At 45.6% G+C, this 26,488-nt stretch overlaps 1 protein-coding gene across 1 annotated transcript in view; it reads right to left on the bottom strand.

Moving 5' to 3' along the window:
- The window catches only part of LOC141916199 (fibrillin-2-like), a 113,698-nt gene that overhangs the window by 58,688 nt on the left and 28,522 nt on the right, over nt 1-26,488 (bottom strand). The window contains exons 6-7 of the mRNA XM_074808453.1: nt 6,995-7,192; nt 5,455-5,580 (exon numbers count right to left, since the gene is read on the bottom strand). Coding sequence (XP_074664554.1) covers nt 5,455-5,580; nt 6,995-7,192 — 324 coding nt within the window. The remainder of the gene's footprint in view (nt 1-5,454; nt 5,581-6,994; nt 7,193-26,488) is intronic.

The following is a 26,488-nucleotide window of genomic DNA, read 5'->3' on the forward strand; positions in this document are numbered from 1 at the left end:
GCGCCCTGGGTGAGGTACTGGCATTACATACTTCACTGATAACGGAGCTGGCTTAGCATTTTGTTATGCAGTAGAGGAAGGGCTATTAAGAAAAGTTACATTATTGGCAGAGAACCACTAAAATTATGGAAGGAAAAACTTTATTCAGTCAGTGACTCCACCCTTAAGAACATACCGTGGAATTGTTCCCTTAAGTGTGATTTTTATGGTTGCTTCCAGGATAATTTAAAAATGTCGCTCTGTGTAACAACCCCCCACTTCCCCACGATTTATTGGTAAAGGTCTTTGTATCAGGAGGATGTGTCTGATTTCAGCTTTGATGTTTCTTTTCTTCATTTTGCACCGTTAGTGCCAGGAGTGCTTTCTTGTGTCCTCCTCAGCAATTCTTGCCTTCCAGCAGCGTGAAGAAGTCAGCTGGATAGAAGCATGCCCTTCTCCCAGGGCTCACACACTTCTCGTTCCCCTGCAGACCTTAACAGATCCTGCTTTTTTCCAGTTTCTCCATAAGCCATGCATAGTACCTGTCAAGTTAGCCCTAGGCTGCCAATATCTGCCCTCCTCGCTCATCTTTTCATACAAACACAATATAAATGCAATCCTTCAGCACTTTCAAAGCTGGCCTTGTCTCCAGCGCTGGTTAAGAGAGCAGCCTTCCCCTTCCCCACCCTCAGTCCACCCCCCCATCACTACTGCGTTTCATAGACTGCTTCTATCTTTCAGAAAGTGAGCAGGCAACTCTCTGTGCCAAAAATTTCTCATTATAGTTGCACAGCCCCAAGCTCAGGCACAGCCCCAAGCTCAGACACTCTTGATCCCTCGAGCTCCCTCAGAATACAATGAACAAAGGCATAAAATAAGCCACTATTTGAAAGTGTCACATTCAGTAGAGATGAGCTGCAGAAATAACTCTGGAACTGAGCAGCACTGAACTTGGAGGATATTTAGGTTCAAATCCAAACTTAATGTCGTGTGCATGTTTTCACGTTTTGCGGATAGAAAAAGGACATCATTTTCCTCCTGGAGCTGACCAAAATTCATTCAGTGCATCCAGCTGCAGCCCCCTTGCATGCTTGGGAGATCAGGGCCTGAGCTGGCCTCCTTTATCAGCATAGAAGATCTTGCATAAGAAAAGCATCTTTATTCTTCAGGGATTCAGGGACTGAAAATGGAGCCTTAATTCCAGGTGCCATTTGTGTTAAGAGATAAGTATCACTATGGGAAACGAACAACATTATCTCTACTCCTGCCTATTCCCACCAATAAACAGCCCAAAGAAGATTAGTGGTACATGCTGCTGCGTTAATGAGGGAGACATCATTAATCAGCAGACAGTGACACGGGCTCTGACCTTTGGCTCAAACACAATCCCATCTGCTGACTTCACTCCCCAGGAGGAATCTTCTAAGCAGAAAATACAAGCTCCTGGGAACTAGGGAAGAATTTAACATAGACATTTGATCTAGTTTTAATATTTCCTGGATGCTAGGCTTGGATAAGGAATCCAAAAACAAGAGGAAACCATCTCCTCTTCCTAAAGCAAGATGGTCTGAGTGCAAGCTGAGAAATCACTCCTTTCACCAGCTATAAAGTTAACGCAAACAGACTCAACAAGGGAACTCCTGCAGCTTTGGGATTTTAGGCTTGGAGTACACCTGGATAAAGAAAGCATCGTCTTATGCTTGTGGCTGTTATTTTGACTGAAACCCTTAGCTCAGTGAGGAGGTTACTTGGACTGATACAGCTACTTTGGCAGTACAGACAATTTCAGCAAATCAGGATTTCAGTGCTCTATCAGCTATACCAAACAGTTTGCTCCTGACATATCACAGCATGCAGCAAACTGAGACAGGTCCCAGATCTCCCTGTATTTATAAAGTTTCAGCATCAGAGGAACCCCTTACAAGATGTTGGCTTTCTATTCCCCTATTCACATCGCCTTAGTGACTCACTTGGGGTACATGTCCTAGAAGGGAGCAGTGATAACCCAGACAAGGTTATCCTCCCCACCTTCTGACTGCCTGGTGGGGACGTGCTGGTGATTCATGTCTGGGAAACAAGCCCTCGAAAACAATCTCTGTCAGTTTAGAGCATCCCTCATGTTTATGTCACTCTCACAGAAGGACCCCTAGGTCAGTAAATCGTACCAAAGAAAAGCCTCCTCTTTTGGTGGTCTCCTTAGCAATTGAGGTAAGATAAGTGATGGAACAGACACCGTAGATGCTGGAGATGTCTTTTTATGGCCATCCAGGAAGGAGAGTGAAAGGAAGATGTTTATGGCCACATCATGCTGCTTTTGCAGGCGTTCTGGGAAGTGGGGACCCATGCAGAGGCCCCTCGCATCTGGATGACAGATTCAGACAGTGGATTGTTTTTAATCTTGGTATATAGGAGATTCCAGCTAAACTGATTTCATATGTGCTTTGCCTGGTCCCCAGCCAGCATGGGTGAAGCAGACCTAGGCAAGAACAATTTTTTTGTGTCCTAAGGTTGGGCCCGTGGTTCTAGTGCAGTCCAACCTTTGCCCATTGGCCAGCCAAACTGCATGGGACATCATTGGATTTGGGGACTGGTTCTTCACCTGAGAGCCACATAAAAGGGCTGGTTTGGATTCTATCAGTTCCAAGTCCTTGGATGCCAGAGCACTGCAAGAAACCATTCTGTTAAAATTCTAGAAAGTCTCATGGCATCCTGCCAAGGAAGATCCATGGACACAGATGTCTTCAACATAAAAGTATGTCCATCCCCCACCGACGGATTAACCTCTGTAGCTGGTGTCTCACTTTGGAAAAGTTTTTCTGAAGGGCTGAACCCAGGTCACATGGCATGCACTGACACAGAGACTGCTAGAATTATCCTAGCAAGGAAAATGTCTGCATTGCAGGAAGGTGGGGGTATGGCAACGGTCACCTGGAAGAAGTGATGCTCCTTTCCCCAAGAACTGACTGTTGGGAGAAACCCCATGGGACAACATACGCCATCAAACCCACAGTGCCGCAGAGATGCTTTAATGCTTATATGGTGACTGCTTAAGTTCCCATGCTTATATGGTGGCTGCTTTAAGTGTACTCTCTGTGTAACAGTTCACTACCTACAGTTCTGCCACTGAAAATAACTTTGCCCCCTGGAAACAAACTCCAGGTTAAACGTCTGGATTCTAGTACAGTCATCATCCCTTGTCTTGGTTACAGCAGAGACTTGGAGAGGAATGAAAGGGAAGTGGAGTTCCTGAAGGAAAACTAGGTGGGACGCAGTCACACCAGCACAACAAACACGGTTTATCCCTAAAATGGCAAACACAGGCCAGCAGGGTTTCATTAGGGTATGTGGGAAAGAGCTTTAACAACCAAGGCAGGAAAAGTTTAATGCTGTTTTCCTTTTCATTTGCCAGATGTTTGGAAAATACAACAAATGTTTATTCCCCTACTTCCGAGAGGTGCAGCCTGCCTAGCAAGGTATGCGCCAGGCCCGCGAGAACTGCTGCAAAATGCTTGGGAAGAGCGTGTCCTTCCTATCTGCACACCTCAGAGATGTGCTGAGCAGTGATAAAAGAGGTGCTGAGACTGGACCTAAGGAGCTGGGGCCAGACTCTCATGAAGAGGGCTCAGATTGGTGGCACTGTGAATGTTTAACATACTGACTGTACCTCATCCTGCCTGCGCTCCACACTTTACTACAGAAGTGTGTGTCTTACAGCATGGACCAAGACATTGCCTCTCACTACCTAGGTGAGTCCCGAGTTTAACTAAGTAACACAGCGGACCAATTTATCCTGAGTCCAAGAGCAAAGAGCAGTTCCAGGGGGTTCCAGAAGCAGGCAGAGTTCTGCCTTAACCACCACAACTAGTCTTAACACTGTTAAATGTTTACACCCCAAATGAAACTAGTCCTCCGGTCTGAGGATCAGGTATTTGGCCATTTCTAAACAACTCTGTTAACCACCTGGAAAATATTTCCCTTGAAAATGGAAGAGCTCTCTGCACCATCTTACCAGACCCTGCTGAGCTGTTGAGACTGATCCTTTCCATCTCCTGCAGCCCTGCCTCCAGACATGGGGGTCTGAGTGCCGACACTGCAGATCAGCTTGCCCACATGTTCAGAGCAGAGTTGCACCTGCACACCAGGGCAAAGCATCTGGGTCCTTCACTGATGTGTCTTTAGAAGGTAGTTAATACTTAAACTCCCCCAAATTCTGTGCTGAAGAAGAGGCAAAGAGTAGTTTCTGCAAAGTTCCCTTCCATCAGGTTGGGAATTTCTCCAGTTTGAAAGTTGACTGCACTCCCCAGGCTGCCCACAGTAAGGTTTTAGAGCATCCCAAACTGTAAGCACAAACCATGCTGCTGAAGCACTGTATCATTTCCAAGAGATGCTGGGCCTGAAAAGGTCACACCCATTTACAACTCAGTTGAAGATGAGCAAGGTGCATCCTACAAAGTCACCAGAAAGACAGGAAAACCAGGCAGAGCAGGCAGGCTGTGTGCAGACAACCCTGGGTAGGCGGGGAGGTATGCTTCCCCTGGGGGGCTGGGACAGCATCAGGCCACTGGCTCAAAGGAGGGATGCTCACAGGCATGCTGCTGACTGACATTTCATGTCTCTAATACCACATTTTCATTTGTGCCTGCTTTGTACTCAAGGACAAGGTTCAGGTTCTGGACAACCTGTCAGTTTGGGAAAATGTCACCAAGCCAGTGAAGCAACACTGCATTTACTTGCTCCATACCCTCATCTCATGGAATCGGATCTTCTGCAGTGCACTGAGAACCATGATGTTATTTCTGGTTGTCTTACTCCATCACTATCCCAGCTAGTCAGACTCCACCCGCCTTGCCTTCCTTCTAGTTATGCTATTGAACTAGAGGCAACAAGTTGCAAGCTGCAAAAAGATAAATATCAAGTGGATATAAGTAAAATAGTCCTCACCATGACAGTGGTGCAACCCTGGGACAAGAGCCCCAAAAGAAAAGGCTTTGAGTTTTCAAAACTTGATCAGACTGAGCAGCCTGATAAAACTTTGAAGCCAGTTCTGATTTAAGCAGAGATCTAAAGCCCTCCAGAGGTCCCTTCTGTTCAATGAGTCTGTTGCCATTAAAATATGTTTCAGAAAACACCTGCATGAAAAAAAACTCTTTCCAGTTGAAGAGAAGATCAGAAGATCAGACAAGCTCTAGTCCTCATTTCCTTGCCTTGGACTCTGGGAAGCAGATCAACAGACCAGAAACTCATTTTGCAGTACATTTTCTAACATGCCTCAATGCTTGCAGTACTCCCTCCTAATTGGAAGCCAGGATCAAGGCTGGCATAGGAGCTCTTTCACATCTCCACTCTGCCAGCCTTGGAGATGCCCTGTGAGCAGAGGGATTCTCACATTTTTAAATGCCCTTGTGCTCTCAGAGCGTATCTGGGAACCCAGCGCGGAGCCGTCTGGTGAAGCCGTGCACGAGTCTGCACTCTTACCTTCACATCTGTGGCTGGTCTCGCTCTGCTTGTGTCCCGCAGGGCATTTGCACTCGTAAGAACCCACCGTGTTGATGCAGTTACCGCCTTGACAGAGGCCAGGAATGGCTTGACATTCATCCACATCTACAGGATGAAGAGCAAAGACGTTAGAAAGTGCAGCCATTGCAACCGCTGAACGTTCAACCCCAGCATGGTGGGAGTGCTATGAGAAAGAAGCAGCTTTGCTCCAAGCAGGTGGATTTACATTTCACAATGCAATTACCCAGCAGAGAACATCAGAGATAAGGTGAAGGACAGAAAATGGACATAAAGGTATTGCTGGCTTATCTACGCAAGTGAGAGGGAGACAAAAGTAGAGTAATGTTTTCCAAAGCAAACATCAATGTGTCCACCACCACGTGGTTTGTTCCAGGCTGGTAGCTGAGTTGAGGAGGAGAGTTGGTTTGGTGGGATGTCCTCCTGCAGCCTTCAGAGAGCAACATCTGCTGTAGGGAAGAGAGGAGAACCTATGGACTGTAAGGTTTTGTTCTGCAGCCCCATCCCAGGAAGGCTCATCCTGCAGCCGTGGTCTCCTCACCGGTGAAGGGACACTGTGCTTTCCAAAGCACCTCAGAAGGCCTCAGTACTTGCTGCTAGAACCAGTGTGCTCATGTGTTGCAGATACTATTTATACTCCAGTTCTGCTTGGAGTAACAGCGATTTACAAATCTATTAAATAGGCCAAGCTCTCCTGAATAGATTTGGCCCATGAAACACAGATTACAACAGACAAGAGTTCTCCTCTTCAGCCTCCCCAGTTTTATCCTACAGACACTGGCCAGTGTGGGATTTGGACTGTAATTCTGGCTTTTGATCATGGCAGGTAAAGACTGAAATGAGTTGCAGATGCAGAAAGGAATTCATGCAACTCTAAATGGAGCCCCCTGCAACCCACGACTAGGGAGAAGCAACGGCAGCTCCAGAAAGGCTGCCAGTAGGATCTGCTGACAGGAGCTCAGTGGACCATTCTGCTATTTTTCCCTGGGTGTCCTAGACACTGAATGCAACCCCTAAGCATGTGATTTATGTATATTGTAATTGCCTGTGTGATCTTGAAGGAGTCAGAGCTTCTGTTTTGAACCAATCATACAATTTACAGAGCACTAGCCACCTGATACAAGTGTGGATCATGTTCCAGAGCTGGGACAGAAGCTCCAACAACAGCAGCAGCACAACAGAATGAGGGTATGTGGAAGGTTGTAACTTAGTTTTAAACCTGGAGAAACACTAGCCTGACTCACTACATCTTGTGGGATGAGGAAGTCACCTGAGAACCACAGTATGGCCAGAATCTTTAACTGAGCGAAGTTGATCTTAGATGATCCCATGGGACCCAAGGTCCACGGTGACGCTCTGTGACACACAGCGATGGATTTAGCAAAGTTTACAGCGAGAACTGTTCTCTGTATTGGAGCTCCTGGCAGGCATTCATCACTCGCCCTTTCAGTTCACATGAGGATGGATAACGGAACGTCCTTTAGATGTTCATGGCATTTACCTTGGCAGGCTCCAGTACGAATGTTGGGAATGAAGCCTCGGCGGCAGGGGTGAGGTTGGGCAGGGCACATCTCACATGGGTGACCCCAGGCCCGTCCAATGGTGGCACAACACATGGTCTTGGTGCAGACGATCCCACTGAGTTGTCCCTGGCACATCTGGTTATTTACTTGGCTAAAGCAGGGACCAGTACGATAGTCTGAAGGAGAACAATAACATTTACAGGTTAGATCAAGACACAAACACAAGGTTTTCTGTCTAACAGAGTGCCTATTCCCCTTCCATTCAGGTGCAAAGTCAAGAAGTCCTGGGAAAAAAAAAATGGTGCACAGCCATTCAGGTGCAAAGTCAAGAAGTTCTGGGGAAAAAAAAGATCTGCAATCATGAAAAGAACAAAAATTTAAGACCAAGCTGGAGACCAGTACTGGAGGTGGTGACCTTCTCTCTGATATATGTTTCATGTGATCATCTGGAGGTTCTCCAAGCCAGCTCTTCCTGGTCTCCCTCAGGCTCATCCCATCAACTATACTTATTCTATGCCTTGAGTCACTCCCTTTAAGTACTGCCCCTAGAATGAACTCAAAATATGCATTTTCCAGCAAAGGGAAAATTTAAGGGCTGCAAGATCACCTGTTCTGTGGAACTGCTGGGGTCAGCAAAGCAATCAAACTTAATTTTAGTTAGGGGCAAAGATGCATACGGAGATGACGTGGTACCAGCATCTCTCATGGACAGCCTTAGGGCCTGACAGTTCCTATAACGTGAACACAGAGGATAACGGAGATGTCTTGCTGTCAGATCACTTCTACTCGCCTTGCCGAGTAAGTCCTAGATCTCACCCACAAAACAGTCTGGGAGAGAATTCCCAAACCTTTTCCCCATGATGTCTGCAAAGGGATTTCTATGCTCTCTGACAGTCCCTGTAAAGGCAACCTCCTGCAGTAACACACGTCATTGTGATTAATTTCTTTGGTTTAACTCTTAAAGGTCCCCTGGCAATTTTAACTAAATCTTTAAAACCCAGATGCTGCAGAAACAACCAGCCTGTTTCCCATTCCCGACAAGGATCCTCCTATCCCTTAAAACCAAAAAGATTTTGGAGGGCTTGCTTGCACTAAGGAATGTGGTTTTGCCACTGTCTGGGCTCTCATGACCCTTGATTAGGGATATTAGCACAGCAGGCATTCATCAGGAAACAAAATTCTTAAACAAGAGGTTTTTTCCTTCTACTGGGAATAGATGATTGCGTGTAAGTGTTTGATCTGTGGCTGGAAAAAGGACCTTTAACCATGTTATTGTCAGACCAGAAAATTCCACATTAACTGTCTAAGGAAGTTAGGTGTTGGTCAAATAGCTGTTATTTCAGATAGTCTGGCTGAGATCTGCTTGGGGAATTTTGATGTTGGAGTGCCCAGTAATTAGTAATTGACTGTGAACCCAAATCCCTGCATCAGTACCCAGATTAGCTCACAGCTGTCTTTGTGGTGAAACATTTGGATTTGACATGTGAAGCAACAAAAAACTTGTGTGGAGGGTGGTTATACCTAAATCATGAGCCACGGGCAGCACTGGCACCCACATCTAAAGATTAATAGTTCTGTTTCCAGAAAAGTCTTAGCATGATATAGACACTCAACAAAGCAAAGCTCCATTTCTTGGCCTGCAAATTCTCAGATATAAGTCTTTCCACACATGATCTTTGCAATCAACTCCCTTCTATTTAAATCCTGACACACATGTGTAAAGAATAAAAAGCAAGAAAAAACATTAAATAGATGGTTTGAGTCAGAAAGCTTTCTCCCATAGGGTATGTTTGCATGACAGCCACATTGGCAGAACCTACATTTGCATGAAGCCATGACAGAGGGCCTTTATTCTGGGCTGTAAAAGATCATCTGGAAATGCTGGCAATTTCTGCAGGCTTTAGACTGCCAGTGCCTGTGCTGATCTGCCTCCCTCGGTCCTGTGGCTTGTGCTGAGTGAAAACTGTGTGAGGTTCATCTGTGTTACAAGTGTCCCACCTGGCATCAGGGTCAGCACAAGCTCCGTAGAAACCACACATGAAATCCTCCTCTATCTCTAGGAAAGGATCAATTAGCACAATAATTGCTTATTTCCAGCTTAATGCTCCCTCTGATTTGTATTTCTTGAGCAGTTGGGAGCAGAGTCATACTCAAACATTAATGCTGATAGAAGTGTCAAAAGAAGTTTGGTCTGCGGATGTCACCGAGGGGTCACAGCAAGAAGAATTTCACACCCAAAAAAAAGAGAGCAATGATTGTTGAAGTTACAGTGGTATAAAGGTGATACAATCCCATAAAAATGCCTTTGTTTGGAAATTAGAACAGAAATATATACTATGTTTGCAATGGTGAGTTACCAAATAATTATCTTTTTTTGACCCAAATTTTAACAAGATACCAAAGCACATGGTCCTTATTAATGTCCCCTGCCATGCCAAGTTTAATGCTTTAGTTTGTTCTACTTTATTCCTAGAAAAGAAATAAACAAAAATTGAGTTGTTTTCTCACCCCTTGTCTTTTTTTATAAAACTGAAAGGTTCTTGCTCAAATTTTCAGCCTTGAGAAAAAGACCAAGCAGAACTCTTTATAGCCATGCCAGTGAACAACTTAGAACTTCTCAACAATCATACTTAAAGAACTATGAAAGAAATGGCTTTGTGATCCCATTTCAATGGAGTGATCAACTCAGTAAAGACAAAAAAAGCTAATAGACTCTGCTAAAGTATTAGGAGAGAAATAAAGAAAAAAAGAGAGAGAGCATCATCACTAAACTCAAGTTTGTTTCCATCCTAAGGGCTGCTGACAGGCCTAGCCCCCAACTCAGAAAGCAGCTAGCAGAACTGGGAAAGAATCAGAAAAGGGCAACATGGATGATTAAAGGTGTGGAAGGGCTTATACATGAGGAACAGCTGCACTGGTTAGCAGTCCTCAGTCGGACAAAGAAACGCCTGGAGGAAGACGTGGTAGCAGGGTACGAAACTCATGAGTGGCCAGAGAAGCAGGTTATTCACTTGCAGAGCCAGGACTGGGAGGTATTATAGGCAGAGAAGAAGTGATGCTGGCTCAAAATAAATTGAGGAAAGTGGTTCTTCAGGCAACATACAAGTTAAGGGGAACTCTTCTAAGTGAAGATGTTGTGAATTGTCAAAAATTGTGAGCTACGGGTGCCTGGGCAAGTCTTACAGAGGATGATCGTACAGGATTGCCCTGTTCCTATGCTGTGCCCCAAACATTCGCCTACGGACACCGCCAGAGCTTTGAGGTACCAACTCATCTCATCCAGGGGACCTCAATCCACCCTCATACCACTTCGTAACCTCCCAGGCAGTCACGTTTTAGAGTTGTTTTTGGTTCAGTATTGTCCTGCAGCACCATTGCAGGTGGAGCCTCTGTGTTGGATAACTGCGACTAGGTGGGCTGCGGCTCTGTTTGAACGTGCCTATGTGCTCACAGTGACATATCATACGTTTATGAGCTATTCTGAAGCCTTGTTAACTCTAGGATAATGCAGAAACACCTAATAAAGAGGGCTTGCTTTCCCCTTTTCCTAGTCAGAAGGAGCATGGAGAAGAACAGGCAGCTGATGTCATTGTGGTGTGTACCTACAAAGGGCTCTGACTGAGATCTCATCATTGTATAACCCAAAACCGAGGCACGGCAGCGCTGTGCAGAGAGGAAAGGGGCAAACTTGCACCTCCCACATCATCTTGCTGAGGCATGGCTGGATGCATTGCAGCAAGAATTCCTTGAGATTGATAATGAAAGCGCGACTGTAAGGAGAACACCCCCTTTTAAAAAAATAATTGACAAAAATAGATTTTCATATGTAGATTACTTCTTTGGAGGGAATGAAGCCAAGGAAATCGCAGTCTGGAGTCCAGAAAGCCTGGCTGCATTCCAGCTCCCATCTGTTGCTAATTTTAATGGTCAAATTATTAAATTTTTAATGAGGCACCAATCAAATTTTATTAAGGAAATATGCATGCTTAGGAGATGTCTAAAGCCCTTTTACAATCTATGTATGGGATCCCATCTTCCAGGAACCCTGTGGCAGGTAGTTGTCCTTCAGAAGTGTGGTCTTTGCTGGTACATTTCTTGGAAAAACAGAGACGAGGTGGCTTCCTCGCTGAAAGCTGAGATTTCTTCCTGTTCCCTCTTTCAAGCTTACTCAGCCTTACAGTAACTGTCCAGTGGTAGGATATGGATGAGTTCCACCTTTCCATCTGCAGGTAAGGTTCTCATTAAAGTGACTGCAAGAAATACTGGATCAGGCTTATTTTGGGAACAGTCAGAATCCTTTCACCTCTACAGAAGAGACTTTTAACACAGCAGGGCCATGCATATCTGGAACTTTACCAATCACCTGTGGCTGCAAAAAACGTCAGCTCACTGCCTGACTTAACCTCTCCAAATACAGTTCTGCAAACAGTAAACACACAGCAGAGGACCGACATCAGCTTCTCTCCCAGCATCTATCATCAGCCTCGTCCATGCACTGACCTCATTTTTCTTTCTTGCCCTATTAATTGCGAAGTGGACTGTGCTCAGCACATTCAGTCTGTAGATTTCTTATCGCCGTAGAGTTAGATTAGGTTACTATTCATGCCTACTTGTCTTGAGCAGGCAGCAAGGAGAGTGAGCGCTCAAATTGCAAAAGGCACCATGGAATCAGAGTTGAAGTGTCAACGTGTTTGCATTAACCACAAGAAATCTGACTCCTTGCTATGCTCTTTGTTTTCAGACCCTCGCCTCCCCCCACGTATGGCTTTGAAGCACCACCTAACCTGAACTAGGGACTTCTGCAGATGCTGCAGAGCCATGTTGGGGCTACAATGAGTCTTACCTACTCGATCCTGCGGCCAACACAGGCCCCAGATGTGCTCAGAAGAGGAAGCGTAACAGGAATAGACCTCGTTCCCAGTTTCCATGTTTGGCTGGTTGTCATGGAGATCGTTAGGAACCCCTATAGCTAATGAATGGTCATTCCTGACAATTCCAAGCCGCAAACCCTTGGGGAGTTAATGGTGGGATCCATGCCATTACACATGCTCTTACGCTGAGCCACGCTATTCCACTTGCAAGCAGCTTTCTGAAAATATCCCTGTAGACGTTTTTAACTTCCCTAATTAGTGTGTCTAGGAGAAATGCTTCACGGTTGCTGCGGACATCTGCCTTCACCCACGTGCTGCATGGAGTCCTGCTGGAAGGGGTGGGATATGAAAGTGCTGTAAGCGAGTCCAAGTACTTCTCGTTCAGCCGAACCAGCACACAAAACCTTGTAGTTTCCCCATTTCCAGCACTTGGGGTGCTGTGCTGACCAGGGAAGCTGCCCTGGCTTTGTCTACCCTACTTAACCCAAGTTCACCTTGCCAGAACCTGTCTCACCTCCTACAGGAGGTAATGAAGAATGAGGCACTACTCTTTGCCAGCCACGGCTATAATTTATGCCAGAAATGCAGCTTGGACTCATTAAAAAAGAATAATCAGTTTCAGACTATTTAAAATTACCACTCTGAGGCTATCAAACATTTATGTACAACAGTTGGAAGGCACCATCTCTATTGCTCAGTTTCCCCAATGCTAAATGAAAACAATGGAAATCTTTTGTAGGGAATGTTTCCCCGGGACATACAGCATAACTCAATGCCATTATTTTTCAGGGAAATGTTCATTTCAGCAACTCAGACTGATTCCTTTGAAGGAGATCTCAAACTGAACATTTCCATAAACAAGGGCGTTTTTCAAATGTTTTGTAACACCTGAATTGAAACAGTATCTGAACCTGAAATATTTACAACTTCATTTCATCTAATTTAAATTGCTGCTTTGCTGTGGGGAGAAAAAAAGGCATTTAAAATTAACATTTTACTCCCTTTTAACTGGTTCTTACTGTCCCTTTGGGAAAATTGGCAGTTTTTGACAAAGAACTTTGGAGAAGTATTTTGTTTGAAAGTTTTCACAAGAAAAAAGATAGCTTCCTCCACTTCTGTAACATCTATCTACCCAGCAGGGTGTCACCGAGTAAATTAATGCTTGCAGTGGGAATTCACATCCCCGGGTAAAGATGCAAAAGCAGGAACAATTGCACTACTTTCCTCGCTATTTAAAACACAATCCTAGAAACACGAACATGCCTAACTCCAGCCGTGTACGCAGATCTGTGGAGTCCAGGCTAAAAGGAAGGTGAAGGGACTGAAGAGCTCTCCTCTGCACTCCCACCCCGTCTTTCAGCCTGCCACTTCTCTGGCACCATTTGGCTGGAATCCCCTCATGGGACAGGCCATGGGCTGGGTGAATTCCTTCTTTACAAAATAAATAAATAGAGCAGCAAGAAAGAAGAGATTTTTCTTTGCTAAAAATCAGATTCCTTCTCATAATAAACAATGCTTTCGCTGAAGGCTTTTTCTTAAAACAGTAAGGACAAACGTTGCCTGTAAGTAATCCCCGGGGAGCTACAGACCTCGCTGGGATGAGGTCACTACAACACATGCCCCAGGCTTTGGCAGGCTTCCACGCTGCTCTCTAAAAGCTCCAGCAACCGAGTACAGGAGAGTAAGGAGCGTGGATATCAAGCCCAATATCTATTTTTCTATTTTCAATGAATGATTTCCATCAGCAGGAAGTTTGGTCCCCCAGGCCACGGGAGCACAGCTTTGCAATTCTTTCTGTCTGTAACCTTCCGGGTTTTTGGAGCAAGATAAATAGGCAGCTCTGGGAGTGAGCGAGAGCCGATGCAACCGAGGCAAGGCACTAATCTGGCAGATCCCGCTGCAAACTTCTCCCCAAAAAGATTCTCACACAAACTCTGGCTGCTTGTGGTGGGGGTGTTCCCTAAAGAGCCCACAGAGCGGGCTGGCTGTGCCCTCTGGGACCTGCTGGGAGAGCTGATAACTTACAGATTAAATGCTTAATGGAGCAATTCATGCCCTCCTCATAGAGAGACCATGAACATATGGGAAAGAACACAGGGGAACGGCATCCAAAAGCCACCAGCCAACCAACCAACTGAAAGGAGCCAACCAAAAATCCTGTGATTATTTCTGCTGCACTAAATGTGAACGTAGAGATTTTACAACGTTGGTCGTAGGTCTCGGCACACAACGCGACTCTAAATATCTGCTAAGCCTCTCAGGCTGTCGATACGTGACAGCTTTGGTGGGAGGGGGGATGGGGGATGCGGGGAGAACAGCATGAGGGTCTCCGTAAAGGGCTCCTTTCTCATGGAATACTTTCTCCACCTAGTCATTTCCTTACCTCATACAAACACAGCCACATTCCTGATGTTTAACTGTTTGGACTTTTGCAGAAAAGAAAAAGCTGGCTGAGGCAGTTTATAAGGCCAGACATTCCAAGTGCTGAAAAAACATATTCAAAGGAAATAGTAAAGGGAGAACTTTTTTAAGTTTTCCTGTCCTATTTTTACAGTTTCCTGTGAAAGTCTTAGCCTGATGAAACCTGAGATAGAGCTCCACGCACAACCCTCCTCCAAGGGCTCTCTGCTGCAGCGGTATCCGAGGCACAAAGCACACACAACATGGGGCCAGTAGTTCCAGCAGTTGTGGAAATGTCTGGGAGAGTTGGAGCGAGGAGCTGGCACTGCCACGCTGTGTCCTCCATCCTGGAAGAGACCACGGGGTCAGAATGCTGTGGGCTGTTGAATCGCTGCCTGGTCAGGTAGTGCAGAGATGGAGGTGCAGGAGTGGAGGTGCTGGGGGTAACATAGGGGTTCGATAGCTCCAGACTCTTTCCCATGCACACACTTGCCCCAGGTGGAAGCCCTGCACCTCTCAGACTTCTTTGGCAGAGATCGTGGTTATGGGCAGGCTCCTGGATACCAGGGGAAAGAGTATATGGAGGTGGTGGCTGGGCTGGGCTGGGCTGAGCTGTGGCTGAATTTGGGGGGATTCCTCCTGGGCAGCTGATGGCGTGTTCCTTATAGCACTGAGTAAGGGAAGGAGAAATTTGTGTCTGCCAGGCAGGAAGCATTTTTGGGCAGAGGGTTTATGGACTTTGCCTACCTTCCTCTGGGGACAATGAGCTGGGAGGAAGTGATGGCAAGGACACTACCGAGGAAGGACTTCCAAACAATGCGGTTGGTTTTACAGGTCTTGACTGATTGTTTTAATGTTACTGTGCATGAGCTGCAGTCATCTTCATCCGTCCGTTGCTGCGTTCAGCAAAGGTTTTGTACTTCAAAGTGGCAATGCAATGCTTGTGATAGGCAGAGCAAGGCATTCTTTGGAAGAGGCTTATCCACACCTAAAGTATCTTGAAAGAAGTCTCAGAAATGAGCAAGCAGACACAAATAGCATGCTATTAGATTCTTCTCAGACTGAATTAATGGAAGTGTTAACGCTGTGCTCTCCTTAGCAGAGTACACTCTAGCAAGCTTCATCTTTGCATTCAACAGGAAGCGTTCCAAGTCCCTGCCACAAATGGGGTATGTGGACCCTGCTTGGCTGGACAGGCCTGGAGCTGCTGTGCCACCATGACCTGAGTGCCCATTCGCTAGGCCCAAGGGTCTTGAGTAGATGTGGCCCAAGCAATGCCCCTCCTGCCAGTCTGTGTTCCTCCTTGTCCATCTTCATGGGCTTGCAGAGAACAGAGGGTTGATGCACAACCCTGGGTTGATATCAGTGCACAGGAACTGCAGCCGTTCACTCATCTACCTCTAAACGTGCTCCACTGAGCTTGTGGCTGTGATGGGATGTTCCATTGCACTCCCCACGGTCAGCTGGCAGAGGGCTGCTTACAGCCCTCACAGAGAGGGTCTCCAGATTTGGGTGAAATGTGAAAACAGGCATTTATCTTCACACCACTTTTCTCCCACAAGGACCAGCAGGTTCAACAACATCAGGATACTCTTGCTTATGGACACCCCTCCCCACAGTGAGAATGAGAGAAAGCCACGTCACTGCATCCAAAAGCAATGAAGGGTCAGAAGATAAGGCAGTCGCCTTCCTGCCCAACCCAGAGCAGGGGATGAGATGCCAGCTGCAGAGACAAGAAGGTCCCAACCCAAGACGGTCCAGCCTCCTCTGCTCACTCAGCTACAGCTGCCTCAGATGCTCCTGTGCTTCTTAGTGGCAATGCAATGGCTTGCCTTTGGACAAGGGCGACCCCATCCCTGGAGGTGTTTAAGAGTAGGGTTGACTTAGCGCTGAGGGATATGGTGGAGTTGGGAACTGTTAATGTTGGGTTGATGGTTGGACTGGATGATCTTCAAGGTCTTTTCCAACCTAGACAATTCTGTGATTCTTTGCAAAGACCTTCTTTGTTATTACTTGTACCTTTACCAAATTTTACCTATTCAGGCTGAAAGAGGTTTGTACCCAGGATAAGCAGTTTTGGAAAATTCCAGTCAGAATATTCCTGTCAGATTTAAAGATCAATCTTGGGAATGCTGTTTCCATGAAGGTCTCTGGAGGAAATTAATTCGGCTTCCAGAGGCCGGTTCCCATTGTGCGCAGGGAACTGGCCTCTGAGTCACACGCTGAACACCAAGCAGCAAACAAAGGTATTAAGTAGCTGTGCTTTGGGAGCGCTGCCCACCCTCTGGCAGGGGAAAAGTAGTATGTGATTGTCTCATTAAAGATTGTACCATAAAGCCCATGGGCATGCAGAAAAATTGTATGTGCAGGATGCGTCTACATCCCGCCAGTACTCCCAGCAGACTATGACTGGCTTTCTGCAGAAATCAGAGGGAAATGTGGTTTCACAGAACTGTAATTATTTTATCAAGTAAACCTGTCTGCAGGAGGAAAATGGCAACCTACAATTGAGTACAGAGTTGAATTCCACTCATGGTGAAGTTTCTGCCAGACCTTTCTGCATAAATACAGGCAAGTTATAGCAGTAGATGTCAGAACTCTTTGGACTACAGTTGATTATCAAAACGCTTTTTCTACCACGACGTAGAGAAATGGGAGCTTATGCCTCACCTTTGGAGGCAGGCTGAGGAGAAGGAACTCCATCACATATCTCAGCTATGAGTTCTGCTTTATGTCTTAACATCTGGATTAGCAGAACACTAGGAAAAATCAGCCGAACGCCTGGTTTCTAATGAGGATGAGAAATCTCTTTGTAAACACAGTCTTTCATTAAAAAGCTCATCTGGGGTGGGGGGTGGGGGGGAAATCCTAATGACTGCCAATAGCATTCTTCCACAAGATTTTTGGTTGAAGTAATTTCAAGCTTAATCTGGAATTGATAGGAAGAAGGGCTTGTCGAGTGTCCAGCAAACTCGTGTCTCAGCTGTGTACTACCCTCACGCCACCCCAATGGCTTTGAGTGGGCATGGCAGAAAGGAGCCCCCACAGCCAGTGCTTTCCCTTGCCTTTCTCCTACCCCAGGGAACTGAAACCCAAGAAATGACTAAGAGTTCGTGACACCCTGGAACAGCCTTGCACCTCAGGGGATGCATGTGGAGGTCAAGGCAAAGCAAATTTCAGTTTGGTCTCAGGAGCCACATCCCAGTCCATGATTCTGGGATCTCTCCATTCCTCTGGGACTGGTGCTGGTCTTTCAGAAGAGCAGCTGGACTGAGGCTCAGTTTCACCATGTACATGGACCTCAGGCACAGCCAGAGGTTGTATGGAGGAGATGTTTTTGCCAACCTGATATTCATCCCCAGAACAGAAATTCTACTGGGCAGCTCAAATTAATGAATTTAACTTCATCTGAAATGCAAAGGCTGAGATTAAAGACCTTTCCAAGTTATATCATTAAATTTCCATGAACTATTTGTGGTCCCTTTCTTGCTAGCATGATATATGTTCTTTCATGCCTAGGCTCTGGGGGCATTTCCAACTAAAGGTATGAAATATGTACATCCCTCCTGATTGCTTCACTGGGAGCAGCACCGCACAAGTTCAGGACTGTGACCTGAGTAGACAGGAGCGAGTAAAAGGACAACGTTACCGTTGGCTGCTTCCTGCTATGGTTTTGCATGCACACATGGGTATCAGACACATCCTGTGTGGCTGCTTCATTTCTCCTAAGCCTCCAAATTAGACTGAAAATTTGGGGGGAAAAAATCATTATGAAGAGGAAACAGAAAAGCTGAGACAAAGCCACTCTTAATAACTCTTCTCCGGGGGGGTTGGAGAAGCCTTACAAGTAAGAATAATGGAGTATTCTGCAATATTCCCACCATCTGGAAATCTGAGTGGATTAAAGTGCAGTTTATGCTGAGACACTCACTAGCATCCATCTGTATGTTACAAGACGGTGTTTTGGATCACGTATTCTGTTTATATACGGCATGGGGTGTCTGCCACTAGAAAAGTTACGGCTGGAGGCAACACTAGAGATCATTTTGGATTTCTTTTTCCCTTAGACAAGACTGACTACCAGAATTAGACCTAACCAATATTTGCATAACTTGTTCTTAAGAACCTACAGATATGAAAATCCACAGCCTCCTTATGTACTTTGTCTAGTGTTTAAATATTTCAGGACAATGGATGAGTGGCAGTTAGGCTGGTAGAAATTAAATAAAATTATGAGGATGAGAGGAACTGTTGTCCTATACAGTAAGGATCTTTGAGAAATTGATACAGCATATAAAAATGTGCTAATCTGGGGACTTGCATTAGTCTGACTCACTGTTAATGGAGATTTCTTCCAGGACTGGAATTGTATGAGTTATAAGGAACCATGAGTTCACAAGCCCCACCCCGCTGCAAAAAGACATCAAAATCCTTTTGAAACTTTGGTGAATCTACAGACACAGACACATTACTGAGACTCAGAAATCCTCCCTGAGTGCACATCAAAGCAGATCCTCATGTTATGTACATGCTAAAATATAAAAAGCTGTAGCTTGAGCTAAGCAGAAAAACGGAGATGCGGGAAGAAAACAGATGCAGATTAGCAACAGCTTTAAAATAAAAGGTATTGAGTAGCGATTTAGATGCTATTTCTCCTTTTTCCGCATGTACTATGTCTTGTTTAGGTCCAAGACCTGCTTTTGCTCACTCTGGTTATATCCCAAGGTCCTGACACTATACAGTACTTTTGGAGAAGCGCTGGACATGCAGGACAGGATCTGCTCTTCACCGACTGCTGGTGTGGCTTCATCTGGAGACCTGCTGTGAAAAGACTGACCAAGACTCTGCCATGGGATGGGATCAAGGTCCACACACATGCTCTCAGGCGTCCTCTTTGTCATGTGTTTAACCCCTTTAAGCTCAGCAATTTTTGAAAGCCTGTGTCCTCCTCACTCAATGGTTGCCAGTAGTTCTTGAGGTATTTGGAAAGAAATAGGAGAAATGAGAATCTCTTGAAAACAGCTGTGAATTGTTGAAAGACATGGATTCTGTTGGTGAGAAGCTGCTGCTTGGGAGCATTTTCGCTTCAATCCAACCCAGTCCTGGTTATGGTTTTGGAAAGAGAACAGTCCTGTAGTGAGGATTATGGAAGAAGAGGAGATACTCACTGCCTTTTCCATGGACGTTGCACGCCTAGGACCTGCTGTGGCTCTAATCCTTGCTTTTGTTCACATGTTTGAAACACTGTATTCAGTTGATAGGGCTTTGATTTCTTGTACTGGCTAATGAAGAGCCAGAACTCAGACACTGGATGCCAGTTTTAAGTTTGCTATTATCTTTACCTGGACACAATTCCTTCCAAGGTTCTTCATGGCATGTGGGACTTGGGAGCAATCATGCAAGGCTTCAAGAGCACGGCTCAGCCCAGAAGTGTTTGCACTGAAGAACACCACCCCACGAGTTCGTTGGTTGAGCTTTTGGAAACCTTGCACCAATTAAGAGGAGAGGACATACAGACACAGCAAGGGCTTTCTGGACCAGACAAATCATGGGAACCACAGTCTCCACAAAGATAGAGAATGTTACTCTCAAAATCTTTTTTTCCAAAGTAAAAGAAGACTTTCCTTCATGAGAGGTAGCAACTGGCATCCACAGTGAAGACTTCAGCATTTGGATGGAAAAAACCCCAAATTAAACCTCATGCTTGGAACACAGGAGGAGCTTCTACACCTTCACCTGAGTCAAATGTTGTCACTTTTTACAACAAATTTTTTCCTACTTGAAAGAGGGTGAAATCAGAGACATGACATCAAGATGTTTAATTTTTCTGTAAAACTATTATTTAAAAATTGGCCTCTCTCCCCACAGATTCATTTTTTTCTGTACTGCAGCTTTTCCTCTGACACTGATGTAATGTGAGTTCATGTTACCAAAGGCTGCTGGGGTTATACAACATATTCACTAGTTCTTCATCTCTGAAGATGTCAAGTAGAGAGAGGAAATGATGCTAAGATTCTTTGAGTACCTAGCTATTAAGGTATTTACCTCTGAAGTGAAGTATTTCCTGAATGAAGTGTGAAGGTAGTTAGATTGCCTCCATTACAAAGCAGCCTCTTACTGGAGCCCTAAGCTGTTGAACATGCAGCTTGTTGAGTGTACGGCAGCAGCAGCTGTTGCTTAGCATTCAGGAATTTAGTTTATTATAGTTTAAAAGTAAAATTATCTCTTTTTATGATTATGGCAAAATAAAGTCAAATTAAAAGCCTAAATAAATCTGTAATCGGATAGATTTGTGGAGTTTGAATGCCTTCTTTTCATCAACACAGATGGGCACATTTTTCAGTGCTTGCCACTCTGAACTGATACCCCAGCCCCTGTAGGACAGCACACCTCCAGAGAGCAAAGGAACAGCTAACGGCCACGCTGGAAACAACAGCAATCGTACAAAGCTAATGAGCCTTTCTGGGAATCCTGACTCCTCAGCAGAGATATTAGCTGGACTGATGCAGCTCTTCGTTCTTTGAAACAAGTTAGTCTCGTGGTGTGGTATTACCTCCTGTACGTATAACAATCTGAGATGGTGGCACCACGCTGTGCCTTGCGGCAGAGAGAAGCCTCCAGACAACTATCTTTACACTGTTCAGGCATTTATAGATTTTAAATCTGTAAGAATGAATTGGTCTGAAGTCCAACATCAAAGCACAACAACCAGAGACTCTTGCCTAAACCCTACTACATATGGATTAGCCACAACACATCCTCAGAAAGCCCTTCCCTTTTTATCTGAGGACTCCATAGATGGGATTCACTTGATTAAACGTAGAGAAGTCCATAGTCCATATGTTTGTGGCAGAACTGATCACCCCTCTGTATACATTCATCCTAAGGGCAATGTCTGTGTTTGGTCAGTGAATCCTGCCCCTCAGTGCTGTTATCACTCCATCATCTATGAGGTTTCATGGCATGCTGTGCTCAGCTGGACACATCTACCCCACAGAGCTCTGAAGTGAGCTTATGTAGTGCAGGGGGGGGTCCAGCACATTCCTGTGGAAAACAGCCAGTCGAAACCGAGCTCCTTGTTAAAAACATGATCTATTTTTTCCAATTTAAACTCATTTTCCTTCAGTTTGCATTCGCTTTGCCTTGCTTCGGCAGAATAACCTGGGTCAGCGCCTGCTTTCACAGGTTGTCATATTCTACAGGAAAGGGACATCCCCCCCCACACTGTCACCTAGCCACTTCTGACAGTGTGCACTGCTGATGAGAGTACAGCCCTCAGGATATAAAGTGTGTTTAACCAAAGACTCTTCCCGAAGTAATGGCACCATTGTACCCAGGTGTCCTTGGGAAGAAATGCCCCTGAGGAAGACTGGCACTTCAGCTTGGACAAACCACTTAGGGATTTTTCCTGGGTGAAGAAAATCCTATTGGAACTCTTGGTTATACCTGTGCTGAGCTCAAGAAGCTTCCCCTACAGAGCTCTTTGGTAGGGGAGCAGATGAGTGGCAGAGGAGCAGACAGAGGAGGTCCCCAAATACAACAGCAAGTTGCAAGGCCAAAGAGTCAGCAGTTAGAGGTCATCTGTGTGCTAGGGGTCATCTGGCCTGCTTCTGCTACTCTTGAAACACAGATACTGGTGAATTTTGATAAAAAGGGGCTCTTAAAAAACCACATTTCCTGGCATTTATTTCAGACTGAAAATAGTCTGTCTTTGCTTAGGTTGAGGTAACATCTCCACCTGTAAAAGCACATCATCAAATATCCGATGTCTCCATGCTGGCTGGAAGCAAACCAGCTCTTGGGCCAGAAGCCAGCCAGCCACAGCAGTATGAGGTGAGGCGAGTCCATCCTTCTTAATGAACTGGTTTCTTAACACTTTTCAGTCTGAGGCATCTTATGGTTTATTTAACACTGTGGCTCCAGCCTGGAGGTGGCTTATCAGGAGCAAATGCACAATTGACTGTATCTCAACACACAGTCATGCCTCAATCATGCCCTTATCACTGTTAGCAGCCGATTTACCAGCTCTCCTGCAACCCTTTGGTGACTCCTCACAGTCCTCCTGCTGAAGCAAGATGTCTATTATTCCACAAAGAAACACAACAGGGTGATGTAATGAGCTGCCCAAACTAGCGCAAGCAGTGGGATGGAGCAGCAGAGCTCACACTGCTCTGTCCTAGGCTCAGAACATAAAATCTCCACGTTACCCAGCTATGGTTCAAACCAACTGCCCCATTTCAGTAATGGGGCTGGGAGAGATGGAGAGATGTGTCCTACAACACGTTCTCTCTTCTGCAGGCTGAGTGTGGTCTGATCTGCCAATGCAGATGGTTCCTATCAGTAGACATCTCAGCACAGCACTGAGGGAAATGACTGCACGTATCCCATTCTCTCTGCTTTCTTTCCTGAACGACAGTGAAAGCCAGTTTAAACTACCTGTCATTTTCTTAGTGCTCTGTAGCCAGGACAGTCTCTCATGTCGTGCTCTGGAAGCAGCAGACACAAGGATGCTGGAGTCCAAGAGTGCATTCTTATCGCCTAATGCCAGCAGACTGCATTTAGGAGCTAGCAATGGTTGCCCCATGAGAAATACAGAATCACAGAGTCATTCAGGTTGGAAAAGACCCTTGGGATCATCGAGTCCAACCATCAGCTCTACTCTACAAAGTTCTCCCCTACACCACATCCCCCAACATACCACAGGAGCTACTCTGTGTGGGGAGGAGGAAGGTGAATGATGTCTCACTAGACAGTAACTGGCATTAGTGGAAGCTCTCTGCCTGCAGAGGTGCAGGCAGGAATCCGAGGAATTTCCAGAGTACTCAACCATGTACCCAGCCGTGCTATGAGAGCATCACCACGGAGCCTTGGGCTGAAACCTGTACAGAACCACAGAATCATCCAGGTTGGAAAGGACCTTGAAGATCATCCAGTCCAACCTTCAACCTAGCATTGGCAGTTTCCAACTACACCAGATCCCTCAGCGCTATGTCGACCCTACTCTTAAACACCTCCAGGGATGGGGACTCCACCACCTCCCTGGGCAGCCCATTTCAACACCCAACAACCCCTTCTGTAAAATTCCCACATATGAAGCCAGTGGGTTTCAGGCTCTGCTTTGAATTAATCTTTCTTCAGAAAAATCTTTAGGAACAAGGCTCAGAGCTAAACTGAGAGCTATAGATGATCTGTGTTGCTTCCAAGCATGCTACTTGAGCGTCTTGTTACTGGAAACTCCCAAGGATGCTTGTAAACATGTCAAATACCATGGCTGCTTTAAATGGAGAAACTGAGCAGAAATTCAGCACTGGTCATGTCTCCAGTAAGTCTGGTGCTTAGGGACTTCATCTTAACAGGCCTAGCGATGGAGCAGGAATTAATTTTCTCCTTGGAAGGGTTAAGTTCTTTGCTGTCACGCTAATTATTCTTGGTAGGTCGGTTGCAACCACCTCACCTGGCTGCAAACTCACAGACTGCCCAGCCAGGAGCCTCTTTGAAAAGTGTAACTTTTAACATCTCTTAGCAAAGCAAGAGCTCTGTTTGTCTTGGCAGGGAAGACCTGTGTATACACAGCTGGAGAGCTTGTTTTGTCTCTTAGTACAAGTCTGGACTAAACCAAATCTCTAAAGGCTTTGTAAAAATGCTCTCTTTATTTAAAGAATTTTATACATTACAAGATGTCTCCAAAGTCTGCCCCTGCTCAGACCCCTTCTTTCCCTGCCTCTTCCACTCTCTCTCCTACCCACACCACTACCACACACACAGAGTCAGGACACTTGGATTTTTCAGTCCCTTCTGGCGCTGTTGCATCCAGAAGTTTCTTTAAGAAATTTCCAGCTTTCTTTTCAAACACAGCCAATGTCCATTTTGATTTATGAATCTCAGTACTTCAGATCCCCATGAGCTAGAAAAAAAAAGCAAGCAGTTCTACAGACATTTCTGGAGCTTGGGTTTAGGGCTTTAGGGGAAGGAATCTTGCAAGGCAGAGCCTTCAAAAGAGAGAGGTTGTTATCATAATACCTTTCCGTAACTGAAGCGATGTCTATCTGCATGTGTGTGTGTGTTAGAAAAAGGCAAGGAGAGGGCTTAAAGACTATATAACTGCAGTGCTTGACCAATAGCTGTGTTTGCAGGAGAGTCCAAAGAAGGAGACTGGAACAACGAAAGGTTACTTCAGTAAATGTGTGTAGAGGCTTTTAAAGAGCTTTCCCTTCTCTGCATCCAATAAATGTGAGGCTCAAACCACAGCAGAGGCCTTTTATGGGGCACCTGCACCATTAGGTTCAGTAGATACTTTTGCAACCCAGGGAACATTGCACAACTATGTTGAGTTCTGCGTATTTCTGCTGGCCACTGTTCAAGCAGGGCTGACTGATGCCTGGGCTACCGGAAACCAACTGTTATTCCTATCTCACCCTCTAAATCACGTTGCCAAGAATCCCCAACTTGGAAAAAAACATTAAAGGCAAGAACAATCCAATCCTTGGACATGGAGTTAAACAGAATTAGCCCAATCTTGGGAAAGTGAGAGGCTAGAAAAGCAGAATATTTCCAGGGTGCTTTGATCTTACTCCTGGGAGTTTGCCCATTGGCTTCGTGTTTCAGTTTCATTTCTGCTCTGTGCCACTCTGACCCTTGCCAAAAATCATATCAGAGCAGTGTCGTGAGATGTCCATCTAAGCCAACAGGAAAGGGAGAAATTTCGTGTGTCAGCCAAAACCTCAGTCATACCCACACTGCCCAAACGTAAATCTGATCTAGCCACTCATCGCATGCTGGCTGGCTGAAATACAGCAAAGCCACATGTCACTAACAGCCATATTCTTAGCTGGTGAAAACTGTGGTTCTTACTGGAGCTGTTTTGATTCATACTGGATGAGCAGCTGGCATCAAACTGCGTGAGGTTTACAATAAACCAGAGTTGGCTTATGTTTCCCTTTGTAACATTTTTACTAAAAGGAGGTTCTTTCATGAAAAACCTTAAGTTCTGGTCATAATTTTCAATATAGTACTAACCATACAAATAATTTTGCAAAGGTTGGAATATTGACTTTTGAGGTTTCAGGTCCACGTTCATTTGAAAATTATCAGCTGGTGACATCATCAGTTTTAATTTGTGATGGTACATAGTATTGATCTCCTTCACCCAGAAGTAACTGTCTTCCAAAGCACACAGGACAGGTCATATTCAGGCAATAAATTGAGTTGCTGCAGGAATTTGATTCTATATAGCGAGAGAGGCAGGAGACTGCAGAAATGGTCCTTCTGATAGGGGAGCTGAGTGCTCGCCTGGTGAACTGCGTCTACCCGTGTCTGACAGAGTTCCTGTGCGAGCTGGCCAAGTCCTTAAACCAGCGTTTTGCATGTGGTCCCTAACTGCGTGTGGTCCCTAAGTCCTCAGCCATCGCTCCTCAGCAAGAGCTGCAGTGAGTCGTACTTGTGGTGCTGAGCAGGATCAGTGAACACTGAGAGTCCTGCAAGCCCAGCTCAGTAACTCAAGGTGGGCACCAAAATTACCTGGCTGTATTGGGTCTGACTGGGATGGAGTTAACTTTCCTCATCGCGGTGCTGTGTTTTGTTTTTGTAGCTAAAACAGCGTGGATAACACCCCCGGTGTTTCGGCTGTGCTGAACAGGGCTTGCACAGTGTCAAGTCTTGCTCTCCAGCCCCACTCCGGGGCGGGGCAAGAGGCTGGGAGTGGACACAGCTGTGACAAGTGACCCGAACTGACCAAAGGGATGTTCCACCCCACAGCACGTCATGCTCAGCAATAAAACCTCAGGGAAAGAAGGAGGAAGGGGAGATATAAGATGGTTATGGTGTTTGTCTCCCCAAGCCACCACTACAGGTGCTGAGGTCCTGTTTCCCAGGAATTGGCTGGACATCTGCCTGCCAATGGGAGTTAGTGAATCCATTCCTTATTTCGTGTTGCTACCACACACAAATTTTGCTCTCCTTATTAAACTGACATCATCTCCATCCATGAGTCTTTCTGACTGTCTTCTATCTTCTACGCACCCCCAGGGAGAGGGGAGTGAGAGAGACACAGGATGGGTGTTTGGCTGCTGGCTGGGGTCAACCCATCGCACTGGCTCATTTGAAAATTTTGGCTTACATGTCTTTTCCCTTCTCTCTTAGTGTTTAGAAAGGCACTGATGGTGTCACCTTCCCTTCATGAGGATGCTGTGATAAGGGGCTTTC

Source organism: Strix aluco, chromosome 29 (genome assembly GCF_031877795.1).
Source record: "Strix aluco isolate bStrAlu1 chromosome 29, bStrAlu1.hap1, whole genome shotgun sequence".
Classification (NCBI taxonomy): Eukaryota; Metazoa; Chordata; class Aves; order Strigiformes; family Strigidae; genus Strix; species Strix aluco.